Source organism: Odontesthes bonariensis, chromosome 9 (assembly GCF_027942865.1).
Source record: "Odontesthes bonariensis isolate fOdoBon6 chromosome 9, fOdoBon6.hap1, whole genome shotgun sequence".
In the NCBI taxonomy this organism is placed as follows: domain Eukaryota; kingdom Metazoa; phylum Chordata; class Actinopteri; order Atheriniformes; family Atherinopsidae; genus Odontesthes; species Odontesthes bonariensis.
Window position 1 is genome coordinate 5262070 of NC_134514.1, and position 15627 is coordinate 5277696.

Sequence of the window (15627 nt, forward strand, 5' to 3'; positions counted from 1 at the left end):
TAACTGGGTTAAAGTCACTCTAAACCTGCTTGTAGACGCTGAAGCACGCGGTGAATCAGACTTTGCGTTCTGCGCATGCTCCAGATGTTTTCCCGGGGTCGTGACCCGGAAGTCAAAGGAGACGATATTCCTGTTGTTGTCGCCGTCAGAAAGAAACAAACAACGCGATGGAGAATGCTCCGTTGGGCATCGAGTTTGTGCAACAAGCAGCTCATCACAGACCAAATGTAGAGGGACGTAGCTTCATCTGGCTCTGCGTTCTCCATCTTTCTCCAATGCCTGAGTTTGTTGTTGTTGTTGGTGGTGAAGAGGTCAACAGGAAGTGGCTCTATTAGCAACAGCTGGAATGGGTACAGCGCCACCTATCATACCGGGGTATGACACGCTTTGGGCCTCTGATCCCATTCATTCACCGCCATATATCCAAGGAGAATTACCCTTTCTCAAATAAGGAGCATAACCCAACTCTAGCTAGTGTAAGAGGAGATTTATTTTGGTGTGAATACATATTCAGCAGATTGCCTTATTTTGCAGTGTTCATTATTTTGAGTCCACATAATTTAACTAATTGTTTCTACATTTATAGATATTATATTCTGCTGCTTAAGTGTCATCTGGAACTATATAACATGGCGCACTTTACGTGCAGGTAATGTGAGTGATGGGTAAGATTGGCGGAGTGATATGTAAGGTGTGAGAGGTGACGTTTTGTTTTTGGTCGGACATTAAAGTGGATCGAGTTGTACGGCCGAAGTTGTCCTCGTGCTCGTACTTTACCCACAGCCCTCCGATAGTTTATGTGAGACAATAATTCAAACATCCAAAACCCGGTCTTACACTATAATCGAAGTAATCTCATCATGCAGACCCAAAGTGAGACTTTTATTGCTGAGTCCTCTCTTTTTATATGTATTTTTCTTTTTGTGTATATCATAATTATTGATGCTCTATTTCCTGTTAAAATGCTTTCTTACACATTAAAAATAAATGTCATCTGTTTTAAAATAAAAAAAACAAGAACTGAAACCTTGAAAGAGAATTGGTCATTTTATTTAGACAAAGCTCTCTGCCATCTTCCCTTAAGTGTGAAATGTTTTATCTCCTTTTTTTTGTTCATGTCATACTTAAAAAGTGATTAAAATGAGATTAATCTAAAAAAAAAAAAAAGGTTGAACTGGAATATTGACCAGAGTGAGATAATAATGATTTATCCAGCCTGAGCCGTTTAAAATGGACTCATGATGACACTGACTGCTTCGTGGATTATTGTTTGTAATCCTTCAGATCCAACCTGAACCACGAGACACCTTTGGCATCTGTGTTCTGTTGGCACAAAGGAACAAATGCACCACAGAGATAAAAATCAGGCCGTTAACTTTTCATTATGCTAAGCAGCTTTAAAGGGAATATCTGCTCTGAGCTGCTTTATTCTCCAGCACAGCCTGAACCCTCTCAGACGAGCTTTCTGTCCTCTCTTTAAGGAGTCTTCAGGAATAGTTCTCCAGGCTTCTTGAAGGACATCCCAAAGCTCTTCTTTGGATGTGGGCTGCCTTTTGTTGCGTTCTCTGCCAACATGATCCCACACTGCTTCAGTAATGTTGAGCTCCGGGCTCTGGGGAGGATTCATCCCTCCATCAGACCTGCTGCCACTGATTTTCAGCCCACTTCTTGTGTCCTTTGGCACAGCTCAGCCTTTTCTCCCTGTTTCCCTTCCTTAAGAACGGCTTCTTGACAGCCACCCTTCCATGGAGCCCATTTCTGATGAGGCTTGGGCCAACAGCAGATGGATCAGCTGAAGGTCCAGATGCATCTCTCAGCTCCTGTGTCAGGTCTTTGCTGGATGTTTTCCTCTTTCTTAAGGACATCACTTTCAGATCCTGTTCATCTGCTGTAGATAGTTCTTTAGGCCTGACACTTCTTCTTCTGTCCTCCACTTGTCCAGTTTCCTCAAATGTTTTAAGGACACACTGCACACCATGCTGAGATATGCCAAGTTTTCAGCAAACAGCTCTTTGGGAATCACCTTGTTGCTGCAGAAATCCTGTTTTCTGTCTGTCACACTGTGTTATCTTTGCTGGTTTTCACACATGCAGCTAAAGAAATGGGAACAAATCTTAATTCCAGCCTAAAACCCACAAAGAGCCTCTAGATTATTCATTTCTGGTGGCATAAAACAGTTTAATCATTTAATTTATATTAATTGTTCCATAATTAGTCATTAGATTATATCTTATATTCCTTTTTAAAGCTTTAAATTGAATCTTATTTACTTTTTCTTGATGTTGAACAACATATAATTCTTATTATTGTCTATTTTTTTCTACTTTTAGACGTGATAACGTTCATTTTTTTGGGATTAGGATTTTTTTTAAACTGAATTTCTTATATTAATTGGACTCTTTTGGGAACTGAAAGCAGTTTTAAATGTAAATGTACAACAAAGTTGAAACTATGAAGCTGTTTTTCAGAGATGCAACTAAAGAAATGGGAACAAATGATGTGTCTCTGTGACAGGCTGCTGGGAACAAAGTGCCTAAAGATCCAGTTTAAAACGGCTTCTTTGCTAAGTTGTCTGTTCTGTGTGGACACAACACTGGTTCATCCCTTGAGTTAGGAGCCTTTTTCCTGCCTGAATGGTTCACAGCTCAGAGTTAAGTGGCTTAACAGAGAAAAACACATTCCTCTGAAGATGCTCAGGTACAAGGACTGGACTGAAGATGAGGGAAGAAGCAGAAAATGTCCAAAGAAAAACTCTTTTTCATCTTTTTCCTGACAGTATTCATGTCCCAACATCTTATGGGTGACTGTAACTACAGAAAACATGTGATTTAAAGTCGATGCCATCGTGTAGGAACACGTATGAAGATGATGAGTCAACTGAAGCTGCATCTCTGCAGGAAACAGTAAGTACACTGGAAAAAATCAAAGTCTTACCAAGTATATTTGTCTCATTGAGTATCTCTTTACACTTAATATAAGACACAACTGCCTAACAAGTACCATTTCAGCCAGATATAGGGACATGTTTGAAGACAATACATCTGGAATATCTTGTTAAATGAAAAAGTCTTGAAAACAAATTGTTTTGAGTCATATTTCATATGAAACAAGCTTTTTTTTTTCATTTGAAGAGGTTTTCAAATTAATTTCAAGATCACTTTTAACTCAAAAGTCCTAAATATCACATCTTATTTCAAGAAATCTTGACGAGCCGATTTTCACTAGTTCCATTGGCAGATTTATTTGCTTATTTCAAGAAAAAAACGTCTTGTATTTCTTGTTTTTTAACTTATTTTTGGAGGGGCATTTTTTCCAGTGTAAGTAGAAACATGAAAACAACACTGGTTCATCCCTTGAGTTAGGAGCCTTTTTCCTGCCTGAATAGTTCATAGGTCAGAGTTAAGTGGCTTAACATTCCTTTAAAAAATGATCAGGTACAAGGACTGGAGTGAAAATGAGTAAAAAATGTCCAAAGAAAACCCTCCAGAAATCCTGGAGAACTCTGCAACTCCCAGGTGTAAATGATGCTTTAAAGGTTTTCAGCTTGACTGTTTATTTCGGTTAGAAATGTGTCTTTGTGTGATTATTTACACCCTTGTCTCAACAAGATGCATCTTGTTTTTTTTGTTTTTAAAAAGAACAAAAGAAACTTGTACTTTTATATAAATTTCTTTCTCCCTCCCAGTCACCCTAAACTTTTCCTCACAATGAGATGCACACCAGTCTGTAACGTGATAGGCTGCAGGTCAGGTGACCGGTCAGGCTGTGTGTCGGGCTGTCAGTGTGTTGATGCATGTTCGGCCGGATCGCTGCCTGGTGGCTGATCAACAGAGTAACTGTGTGTGTCACACTGTGGGGATCACTGTCAGGACGGTGGCAGAAGCACGTCAAGAATCCACTAAATTACTTCACGTATCAGCTGTCATGGCAGGTTTTAATTAACCGTAATTAAAACTCGCTTGAGTCGAGAGGTGAAACATAAAGTGCACAACATTATTTAATGAACTTTAGTGTATAATACAACATGAACAGGATGTTACTGAATCTACTCTCCAGATATTTCTATCATGTATGAGAAGAAAAACATAAAAAAGATGGTTTACTTTAATCTTAAAGTGCGAACCTAAACAGGGATGAGTTAGCGTCAGATGTGCCAGAAAACAATCATTTGAGTCTGATGGCACACGGATTACTGTTTTACATCTTTTTTAAAGAATCTCTGCAGAAGTGATCCCAGAATTTAACTTTTCTTCGACTACATGGACTGCATAACGCACAGAACGGGCCCGTCTCTCTGTCCTCAGCCACAGCTTTAGGTGTTAAATGTTGGGCAGGTGATATTTATGCTTCACGTGTTTCTTGACGTCTGGTGCCGGTGAGATGTTGCTGTGCGGTAACTGAGGCAGGTACTGAGCCTAAAGACGGGGAGAGGAGGGCAAAAGAAAAATGTCAAACTGTTGCAGTGGTTTGCAGCTGGCATTTTACACTGGAAAAAAATCAAAGTCTTACCAAGTATATTTGTCTCATTTCTAGTTAAAATATCTCATTACACTTGATATAAGACACAACTGCCTAACAAGCACCATTTCAGCCAGATATAGGGACTTGTTTGAAGACAATACATCTGGAATATCTTGTTAAATGAAAAGTCTTGAAAACAAATTGTTTTGAGTCGGATTTCACATGAAACAAGCTTTTTTTTTTACATTTAAAGAGGTTTTTAAGCTAATTTCAAGATCGCTTTTATCTCAAAAGTCCTACACTGAAAAAAATGCCCCTCCAAAAATAAGTACAAAAAACAACAAATAAAAGATATTTTTTGCTTGAAATAAGCAAAATAAATCTGCCAATGGAACTAGTGAAAATCAGCTTGTCAAGATTTCTTGAAATAAGATGTGATATTTAGGACTTTTGAGTTAAAAGTGATCTTGAAATTAGCTTAAAAACCTCTTTAAATGAAAAAAAAAAAGCTTGTTTAATATGAAATCCGACTCAAAACAAGATGTTTTCAAGACTTTTTTATTTAACAAGATATTCCAGATGTATTGTATTAAAACAAGTCCCTATATCTGGCTGAAATGGTACTTGTTAGGCAGTTGTGTCTTATATTAAGTGTAATGAGATATTTTGACTAGAAATGAAACAAATATACTTGGTAAGACTTTGATTTTTTCCAGAGTAAATATCACATCTTATTTCAAGAAATCTTGTGTTGTATATTTACCCCGGCCTGTCTGCGCCGGGAGCCTCTGTCGTGCCGTCTCCCCGGGCGCTCACCCTCGCGGCCCCAGTTCAGCCCCGCCTCCTCCTGAAAGTACGGCAGCTCCAGCAGCTCCTCACAGGACAGCCGCAGAGACGGGTCCATCACCAGGCACGACTGGGGACACAAAGACGGCGTTAGCATGGAGCTCTGGCCTTTTAAAATAGAGTAAAACACAGACTTATCATTGTTAAATAGCCTGTTTTATATCTGTCTTTACAAACTACAGTCTGCTGGTTTCATACATTTAGTTCCATAACATCAAAACGACCTAAAAATGCCTCAACTTCGGTCATCGGAGGACTTCAGTGGAACACCTGCTTGCCGAATAACTGAAAAATAAATGTGGAGTGAACACACTGCAAAGGTTTGTGAACATCACAAACCTTCATAACCTGCAGGGCATGAGGAGAAACTCCATGGAAGCGCTTTTCCAAGGGCTCCTGAGACACCAAATAAACAGATTACAGAAACAATCGCACCTCGTTGCCTCCTCATTAAGCTCATTTGTCATTCGAGTCGTACCGTTGTGTCGGGTTCAGGAATACTGACTCCGCTGAAGAAGACGTTGGAGCGGAAAACCTGTTGGTGATGAGGGATCAAGTCCCCTGAGATCAGAAGTGAGATCATTAAAAAAAACAATAAGTCAATCACACTGGAAAAAATCTAAATCTTACCAAGTATATTTGTCTCATTGAGTATCTCATTACACTTAATATCAGACACAACTGCCTAACAAGCACCATTTCAGCCAGATATAGGGACTTGTTTTAATACAATACAACTTCAATATCTTGTTAAATGAAAAAGTCTTGGAAAAATCTTGTTTTGAGTCATATTTCACATGAAACAAGCTTTTTTTTTTCATTTGAAGAGGTTTTTAAGCTAATTTCAAGATCGCTTTTATCTCAAAAGTCCTAAATATCACATCTTATTTCAAGAAATCTTGACAAGCCGATTTTCACTAGTTCCATTGGCAGATATTTTTGCTTATTTCAAGCAAAAACGTCTTGTATTTGTTGTTTTTTTTTACTTATTTTTGGAGGGGCATTTCTTCCAGTTGAGATCCTGGCTGCAGGTATTATCAGCTCAGAAAAACAAGGACTACTTTCTGATCTGTTTCCCCTTCAATCTGTGGGTTCACACGATAGATTTCAGTCGTTTTGTGTGGCGTGATATAACAACACACTGAATGAGACTTTAGCATGAAAACATTAGTGAGATGAACTGTTAAAATAGCAGTGTTATTTGTGATATGTTTAAAGGGATAGTTCGCCTCTTTTGACATGAAGCTGTATGACATCCCATATCAGCAACATCATTTATGAACATCTTCTTACCCCCTGCTGCGTCCTGTGAGCAGAGTTCCAGCCGAGTTTTGGTGTTGATGAAGGTAGTCCGGCTAGTTGGCTGGGGTTTAAAAAATAAAGCGTCTTGCTTCTGAAAACAATATGCGTTCAAAAGAGTAATACATTTGCATCACAAAATGGTTCTCCAGAAAAAAGTCAGACCTCACAATCGCTTGGCGCTATTTTCTCTCCCTTCATATCACTGCGTGCTGTGTAGACCGAGCAGCAAACACCGTAACAGGTGCGGCTGTCGGCAGGCGGCAGCAGGCAGTGATACGAAGGGAGAGAAAATAGGGCCAAGCGATTGTGAGGTCTGACTTTTTCCTGGAGAACGATTTTGTGATGCAAATGTATTACTCTTTTGAACGCATATTGTTTTCAGAAGCAAAACGCTTTATTTTTTAAACCCCAGCCAACTAGCCGGACTACCTTCATCAACAACAAAACGAGGCTGGAACTCTGCTCACAGGACGCAGCAGGGGGTAAGAAGATGTTCAGAAACGATGTTGCTGATATGGGATGTCATACAGCTTCATGTCAAAAGAGGCGAACTATCCCTTTAAGTGAGTCTCATTTCTCCAAAGGTGTACCGAGAGTTTTTCGGATAAGGTAGAGCTGGTCCACGTCGGACTTCCCGGGCCACAGCGGATTCCCATTGAGAAGCTCAGCAAAGACGCAGCCAAGAGCCCACACGTCCACCGGGGGTCCGTACTGAGTGTCCCCGACCAGCAGCTCGGGGGCCCGGTACCACCGCGTCGCCACGTAGTCCGTGTAGTCGTCCTCCGGTCCCGCTGAGACACACCAAATACGCAGAGATGAAGATAACTCAGATGCATACACACATACTGAATACTGAACACTAAATAAGGTGAACATTGTAGAGGAAGGGATTACAAGCCCTGCTGAATGACTACATGTGCATGTATGGTAACATAAGACTGCAACCTGATGCTGGGGGGAGGGGGGGGCGTAAACAGAGACACTAACTGTCTGAATGGTCCTTCTATGCAAAGCATTCATTTAAACAATGAAAGTGAGGAGGCCACCAGCAGGAGCTCATCTGCATCCATGTTGAATAATGAATTGGAGCATGAACACTGCAGCTAGCTAGCTAATGCTAAGCAACTGCCAACATTCCAGCAACCAGACAGCTAATTTTGGCAGTTAGGCTACAAACTAGCAACTGTCAAAATTAGCTAGCTGTCTTAATAATCTGAAAAATACTATAATTAAATCCACTATTGTATTTTATATCAAAAATATCAAAAAATGGTTAACTTACAAGAGCGTGGTATTCTTGCATTCACCACAGACAGAGGAATGGAAAGAGGTCCTCAGGGATATCGCTGACCATGTTTTTTCCTGATTTAATGGAGTTCATGAATTGCTTGAATTTTGATATAAATTTCACTTTTCTATGTGGGACATGCTTTGTCCCAACTCTCAAGAATAATTGATGTATTGTTACTTGAGGGGGCAGTAAGAAGGGAAGCGATTTTCTTTCCCACCCCTTGGGGGCGCCACAGCACGATTCTGAGCATAATTTTGAAGTCACCATTGGATTCCTTGACCAAGAAAACATAGGATTGGCATGTTAAATTGAGTTTTTAGGTCGTTTAGAGGCCAAGGTAGCTGAAATTCTGTATTTTATGGCGCCCGTTTTGAAATTTCAAAATGGCCGCCATACAGGTGTCTGTTCAAGTGGCAACATTGGGTCTGCAGATTCCAAAAATGTATAGGTCAAAAAATTCCCACAAAAGCACATTTTTGTACACAGTGACCCTGACTACACATTAACACTAAATGCACTAAATGTACGTGAACACGCCGGCTCCGGGACTCACTCAGGATGCGGGCGAAGCCAAAGTCACAGAGCTTGATGACCCCCGTTTTGGTGAGGAGGATGTTCTCTGGCTTCACGTCCCGGTGGATGCACTGAGACACAAACAATCAGGATCAGGGATTTATGCAGCGCGACGTACGGTGTCTCTGTGGTGGAGAAAGAGGCTTAAATCCAGGCTGGCAGATTAGAAAAGGATGGGAAGAGACCAGAGAACCAAGCGTGTTTTAAAAGTGAAAATGAATTCTACGCTGCAGTCACTTCATTCTCACAGGAATACCTCGTACACTGGAAAAACTCAAAGTCTTACCAAGTATATTTGTCTCATTTCTAGTTAAAATATCTCATTACACTTAAAAAATCTAAATCTTACCAAGTGTATTTTTCTCATTGAGTCTCTCATTACACTTAATATAAGACACAGCTGCCTAACAAGTGCCATTTCAGCCAGATATAGGGACTTGTTTTAATACAATACATCTGGAATATCTAGGGGCTAGGGGTTTAAAAAATAAAGCGTTTTGCTTCTCAAAACAATATGCATTCAAAAGAGTAATACATTTGCATCACAAAATCGTTCTCCAGGAAAAAGTCAGACCTCAATATCGCTTGGCCCTATTTTCTCTCCCTTCATATCACTGCCTGCTGCCGCCTGCCGACAGCCGCGCCTGTTACAGTGTTTGCTGCTCGGTCTGCACAGTTTACACAGCAGGCAGTGATACGAAGGGAGACAAATGGGGGCCAAGCGATTGTGAGTTCTGACTTTTTTCTGGTAGAACGATTTTGTGATGCAAATGTATTACTCTTTTGAACGCATATTGTTTTGAGAAGCAAAACGCTTTATTTTTTAAACCCCAGCCAACTAGCCGGACTACCTTCATCAACGCCAAAACGAGGCTGGAACTCTGCTCACAGGATGCAGCAGGGGGTAAGAAGATGTTCAGAAATGATGTTGCTGATATGGGATGTCATACAGCTACATGTCAAAAGAGGCGTGTTGGAGGAGCTTTTTGTTTGTCAAATGTCCGGTGTGAAGACGGGAGGTTTTGGTAAAATAATTTTTTGGCCACTTTTTGTGCTTGTAAACTCAGATTAAGTTAACTTTTGTTTTTGATCTAAATTGTAAGAGATTTTTTAAATGTAAATATATTTTATTTATACGGCCCTTTACAGACAATCCTTACGATGTACCAAAGTGCTTTACAGCAGGTATTACATAAAAAGAAGAATAAATAAAAACAAATAAAAACAATAAAAGAACAGTGAAAGCAATAAAATACAACAAAATCAAATAAGATAGAATAAGATAAAAGTGTCATCATACTACTGGGTATTAAAAGCAATCCTAAATAAGTAGGTTTTTAGCCTAGATGTGAAGAAGCTTTAAGATTTTAGTTATTGTTTTGTTCCTATTTTTTGTTGGAAATAAACTTTATATATATATATATATATATTTTAAACAATCAAGTCTGAAGTGCGTGTGGGCTACTTGATGCAAGTTAGCCCGTGGGCTGCGTTGCCTTGGTCACACTCTCTCTCCCTGTTTGTTTCTGTGTTGTCTGTCATGACCGAAATTGGAATTTCCCCTTGGGGATTAATAAAGTATAATTGATTGAATCAAACCGCCTGTTGCCACCCACGGCCTTTCTTAGAAAATGTAGTTTGGAAACTTAGAAGGCAGTTTGTCTGTTTGTGATCGGATCACAGAGAATGCACGTTAATAACAGGTGTACACTTCCTTTAAAATGAGTCACATTAATGCCTCACGGGCAGTGTACACCGGAGGGGTGATCACAGTAAGCTAAAATACACGTGACCGTTGTTTTAGGACAGACTTGTTTATCAGGAAAGAAAGAAAACTGGAGACAGAAAAGCAACTGACGTTGTGTTTGTGGCAGAAGTTGACAGCCTGCAGAGTCTGCCACACTATGCTCTTCAGCTGAGCCTCGGGCACCCTGCACAGACACACAGACAAAGGAATATTGATTGTTGCAGGAGGAACTAAACACAACCTTTTTTAAGACTTTTTAAAAAAGGAAAAGGTGCTTTATGTCGGCCTCTTATCACCCCAGTAACCTCACTGCCTCTCACAGCTGCCGCACCTTTGTTTCAGACAGCAGCTAAAGTTTCTGCTGGGAAGGAAGGACTCCGCTACTGTGGTTTAAGCTTTCTGTGTGAGTTCACAGGACAAAAGCTAAACCAAAGTCTCACAGACTGCATGAGGAGTGTTTATTTTTCTGAACACTTGGCTCTACCTCTCCTGACGGCAGCCTTTGTAATCCGTCTTTGTAATTCACGCCTGATCCTTTCTGCTCTTGTAAGCAATACTGCTGATAAATAAATGTACACATAATGACTTCAATGGCAAACTGTATGCTGCACTGGAGGCTTCTCAAGCCTTACAGACTGTATTTAGATACTTTGGCGAAGCAAGAGAAAGAGCAATATGACGTAAAAATAAAAACACTTACGTCCACACTGGAAAAAATCTAAATCTTACCAAGTATATTTGTCTCATTGAGTATCTCATTACACTTGATATAAGACACAACTGCCTAACAAGCACCATTTCAGCCAGATATAGGGACTTGTTTTAATACAATACATCTGGAATATCTTGTTAAGTGAAAAAGTCTTGAAAACCAATTGTTTTCAGTCATATTTCATATGAAACAAGCTTTTTTTTCATTTGAAGAGGTTTTTAAGCTAATTTCAAGGTCACTTTTAACTCAAAAGTCCTAAATATCACATCTTATTTCAAGAAATCTTGACAAGCCGATTTTCACTAGTTCCATATGCAGATTTTTTTGCTTATTTCAAGCAAAAACGTCTTGTATTTGTTGTTTTTTTTACTTATTTTTGGAGGGCATTTTTTCCAGTGTGGGGACAGTCAGTTACATGCCTCAGAAACTGCCCCCTGACCTACCCTCGGGGGTGTTTGTCCAGCTCATTGAGGACCGTCTGTTCGCAGAACTCAAACACCAAATGGAGCCGTCTTTTCCTCCTGAAGACCTCCAGCAGGTTGACCAAATTCACATGTTTCAGCTGCTGTAAAACCGACAGAACATGGACGGTTTGATTTATTTATTTAAACTCGAAAAATCATTGAGGGCCTGACCCTCATTTACAATGATGTCGAGTAAAAAACAAACATATAAAATATAACAATATAAAAAAATATAAAATAAACATATATAAGACATATATAAAGCAACATATACACAACATATATCATATAAAAAAAGTATTAAATAAACAAACTATGAATTAAAACTAGTACATGAATGTGATAAAAAACCTCTGAGCATTTCTTTAAAATGGTCTTGAGACATAAAAGTATCAAGACCCACCCTTTGTTGCATAGTGTTCCATGCTGAAGGTCCACAGATACTAAAAGCAGCTTTGCCCAGCTCAGTGCGGGCATACGGTACCTCCAGCAAATTGCTGTTACGGGTTTGGTATGGATTTGCATACCTAACTAAAAGAGAGGATATATAGAGTGGAAGCTTGTCAGTAAGGGCCTTATAAATAAACATAAATAAATGCATGTCCCTTCTTTGAGAAAGTGGAGCCCACCCAACTTTGTCATACAACAAACAATGATGAGTAATGTAGGGATCTCCAGTAATGAACCGAAGAGCTGAATGATAAACAGTATCGAGTGCCTTAAGATTAGTTTCAGCACGACACAACAAAAAGATTGTTCGGTTAAACCTGGAGAAGATGCATGTAACATCCTGTTTTCTCCAATGATAACCGTGCATAGAGTGCATGTGTGTTTGCCAGTGTCCACCTGCACGGTAAGATGTGACCAAACTCGATACCATCAGGCTGATACGCAGACTTCTCACCTTCAGCATGCGTATTTCTCGCAGGGCGATCTTCTTGATGACCGGGTCATCTTCAGACTCCACAAACTTCTTGATGGCGACTATCTGGCCGGTATCTCTGTGTCTGCACTTGAACACCACACCGTATGAGCCCTCCCCGATTTTAGACAGTTTTTCATATTTCTCCATCGTGCACTTTTCAGCAGTTATCTGTAAAAAAAAAAAAAAAAAAGGAAAATGTTTTCACACTCTCACCACTTTAATCCAATTTTCTAAAAAAAAGAAAAGCAATATATCAAAAAGAGGGGAGAACAGGGATATATACTTTTATATTTTCACTTAATTCACAGACTAATTTAAGCATGATAACTATCTTTTAACAAATCAGAATCAGAATGCCTTTATTGTCATTGTACATGGTACAGCGAAATTTAAAGCCACCAAAACAGTGCAAAGAGAAAAATAAAAACATTAAAAAATACATAAGTATGTACAAAAAGGGAAGGGTGTAAGATGCAACAGTTTTTTGTTACGGTAAATAGAATAAATAAAATGTGGTGTTAGTGGTGATATGGATATATTGCACACAACAGTTTTTGGCCATAATTTTGAATATTGCTCAAGAATAGGGAATTGTCCAAAGGGATGATCAGTGAGTGTCAGAATTGAGACTTGATACTATGTAACAAATATAGCAAAATATTATTTGTTTCCATTAAATAAAAGATTGAAAAGACACTAAAAAGTCAGATTATCTCACTGTATTGCAAAAAAAGGCACAGGTAAGTATAAATAACATTGCAGTAGTCTCTAATGGTGGTCCTTGAGTTATTCTTTTGTTACTGTTGTTGGAAATGTTCAAGATTTGTTATATTAGGTCTCCAACAACCCTTCGATTTTTCATATTTCCCTCCAAGCAGCCAGACTTTCTTACAATCTTTTGAAGTTGTCCTCCGGGCTTTCTCGAGGTCTTTCTAAGTTAAAAGAGGTGACAGTGCGAACCACCACACCACCGTGCAGCCCCAACAATGAAAGCCTTTATTTCCTAACAGGAGCAAAGGCCTTTCTCAGCCACTTTAACACGAAACACTATCCAAACACAGTAACTACATAATCAGTTGTCTGTGTTAATGTCCAACCATTAACAGACACAAATGACAGCAGAAGAAAAATTGCATTTTTCCACAAAGTTATTTCTAATCCTGCTTTTGCTTATTTGCCAACTGTCTCCCCAATTAAAATAAACGTTGTTATCTCACAGTGAGGGTTATTATTCAGAATTAAGTGTGCAGACATTCACTCACTCAGTCTGAAAGCCTCTTCAGCTCAGCAGCGGGTCTATGGAGTCCATTAAAAGTCAAGTACAACATTTCCCTCTCTGGTCTTAAAATGATTATTATTTAATCTAGTGTGTCTGTCTCTTTGACTCTATTCGCTCCCTGTGCTGTCTGCTCGGGCGGTGCGTCACTACCTGGTAACCCCGTCTGGTTATTTTTTTTCTCCCTCTGAGCACCGTCCGCTAACTAAAAGTAAATATCAGGTCATTTTCATTGAAACGACGCCTCTGGCGTTCATAAAGGCGACAATAACGAGTTGCAAAGTACGACGTTTAACTTACCTCTTTCAAAAAGCGTTAAAAAAAAGCGACAAAAATACGGCGCTCATTCAGGATGCAAATTCACAAAGCGGGCTACGCAAGTTAAAACACGCATGGGCATACACGATCGTTGTTACCATGGAGACAGGTAACCAACCGGACAAGTGGGTAAAAGACCGATGTTTTTAACAGTTAGCTTGTAGCCTAGCATAACATTTGATTCGATTTTGACCATATTCCATTTTTCTTTGGAAATATAATTAATGAGAATTAATACTGGAAACTTTTCGAGATAATGTAGAGTTAATGTACTTTATCGCATTCAACCCACTTGCCCATTTATTTATTTATTTAAATTTATTTATTTAAAGTAAAACATTGGTGAGCCAAGACGTGCCAGATAATTTACAGCCAACAATAAAGAAAATTATAAATCACTATACTAATCTACTTACACAAAGCCTATATGTTCTGGTGTACTTGTATTAATTTCTGCTTATTTTTTAAAAACGTTTGAATTATTTCAGTTAAGAGAAGGTCAAGCAGAATTTCTATGACATCCACAGCAAGTCAGCTCCTTCAAAAGCCAGATATCAGTAGTCAAGATGAGAAATTAAACACACATTACATTATTTTAGCAGAGGATCTGGCCCAAGACACTTTGGCATGTAAACCTGGGAGGTTGGGGATCCAACCAGTAACCTTACAATGAAAAAACAACCACTTTACCTCCTGAGATACAACCATTACAACAAAGAGCCTGTACACATCAATCTTAATATGGCCTTCTGAAATTGAGGAAAATGCCACTTAACATTTACCTTTTCCCATCAAGTACAAAAAAGTAGTTAAGTAGTGTCTATTCTGTTTGAAAAATGTGGAAAAATGCACAAATATGCAGGTTTGTAAATGTAATTTCAAGTGCTTGCTGAGGGGGTGAATGTAGGGATTCTCTCTGAGATTAATATTATATATTGAGTCAAATTGAAATTAATTTTAATGTATCAAACAACACAAAAAGTAGTGGAGTTCAGCCTTGATTATAGTTCTAATCCAAATAAGGTAAATATTTTTTACCCAGTGGAAACAAAAAAGTGACAGGATCACGTCACTCTGCCACATAAGTAACAGACGAACTCTGATGTGTTAACGTGATTTATGGACGATCTGATCTCTCTGTTGACTGCGAGTACGCCCCTGCCTGTCGTCCTCCTACAGAGGCTCCGCTGTTTCCCACTGCTTCTCTGTGAATGATGGGAAAGCAGTCTGTGTTGCACTCTGTGCTCAGACACACTCAGGCACCTTGAGGTTCTGGCATGGAGGCCTTGTGGTGAGGGGTATGAAATGCCCCACAGGAGACCGGTCAGACAGCTTGGTTGTACGGCGTCGGTGTGACATGTGGTTGCCTTGTTCGGAGGCCCATGCACTTGTGATGTGTTGGCATAGCAAAATGTAACACTTCTTTTTTGTGGTTTTCTATATCAACGTTTTGTTTTGTATGGGATTTGCCCTTTCAGACAACATTAATGTTATTCAGAGTACAGCTCGGGTTAGAATAGTTCTTATGATTGCATCAACAGCATGGTAACCAAGAAAGGAGAGAAGTTCTGTGTATACACAAAACTCCTCCCATCCTTTTTTATTGCTTTCATTTTCATTGCGTCAATTGTTTTGGATAGAAGTGCCTGCTGCAATGATGCACTGGAAAAAATGCCCCTCCAAAAGAAGTAAAAAACAACAAATACAAGACG

The 15627-nt window shown here is 39.3% G+C and overlaps 1 protein-coding gene across 2 annotated transcripts; it reads right to left on the reverse strand.

Moving 5' to 3' along the window:
- Positions 1-3972: 3972 nt before the first annotated feature.
- Positions 3973-13957, reverse strand: LOC142388757 (cyclin-dependent kinase-like 1). 2 transcript variants are annotated; one of them, XM_075474307.1, is made up of 10 exons: positions 13898-13957; positions 12301-12489; positions 11376-11497; positions 10332-10404; positions 8454-8544; positions 7200-7400; positions 5786-5868; positions 5647-5703; positions 5225-5377; positions 3973-4415 (listed from the first exon to the last, which is right to left on the reverse strand). In XM_075474307.1, the coding sequence occupies exons 2-10, from the start codon at positions 12466-12468 to the stop codon at positions 4320-4322; spliced, it is 1044 nt and encodes a 347-aa protein (XP_075330422.1). In that variant the 5' UTR covers positions 12469-12489; positions 13898-13957; the 3' UTR covers positions 3973-4319. The 2 variants fall into 2 exon arrangements, with proteins under 2 accessions (XP_075330422.1, XP_075330421.1); XM_075474306.1 differs by lacking the exon at positions 13898-13957 and adding an exon at positions 13584-13793.
- Positions 13958-15627: the final 1670 nt, after the last annotated feature.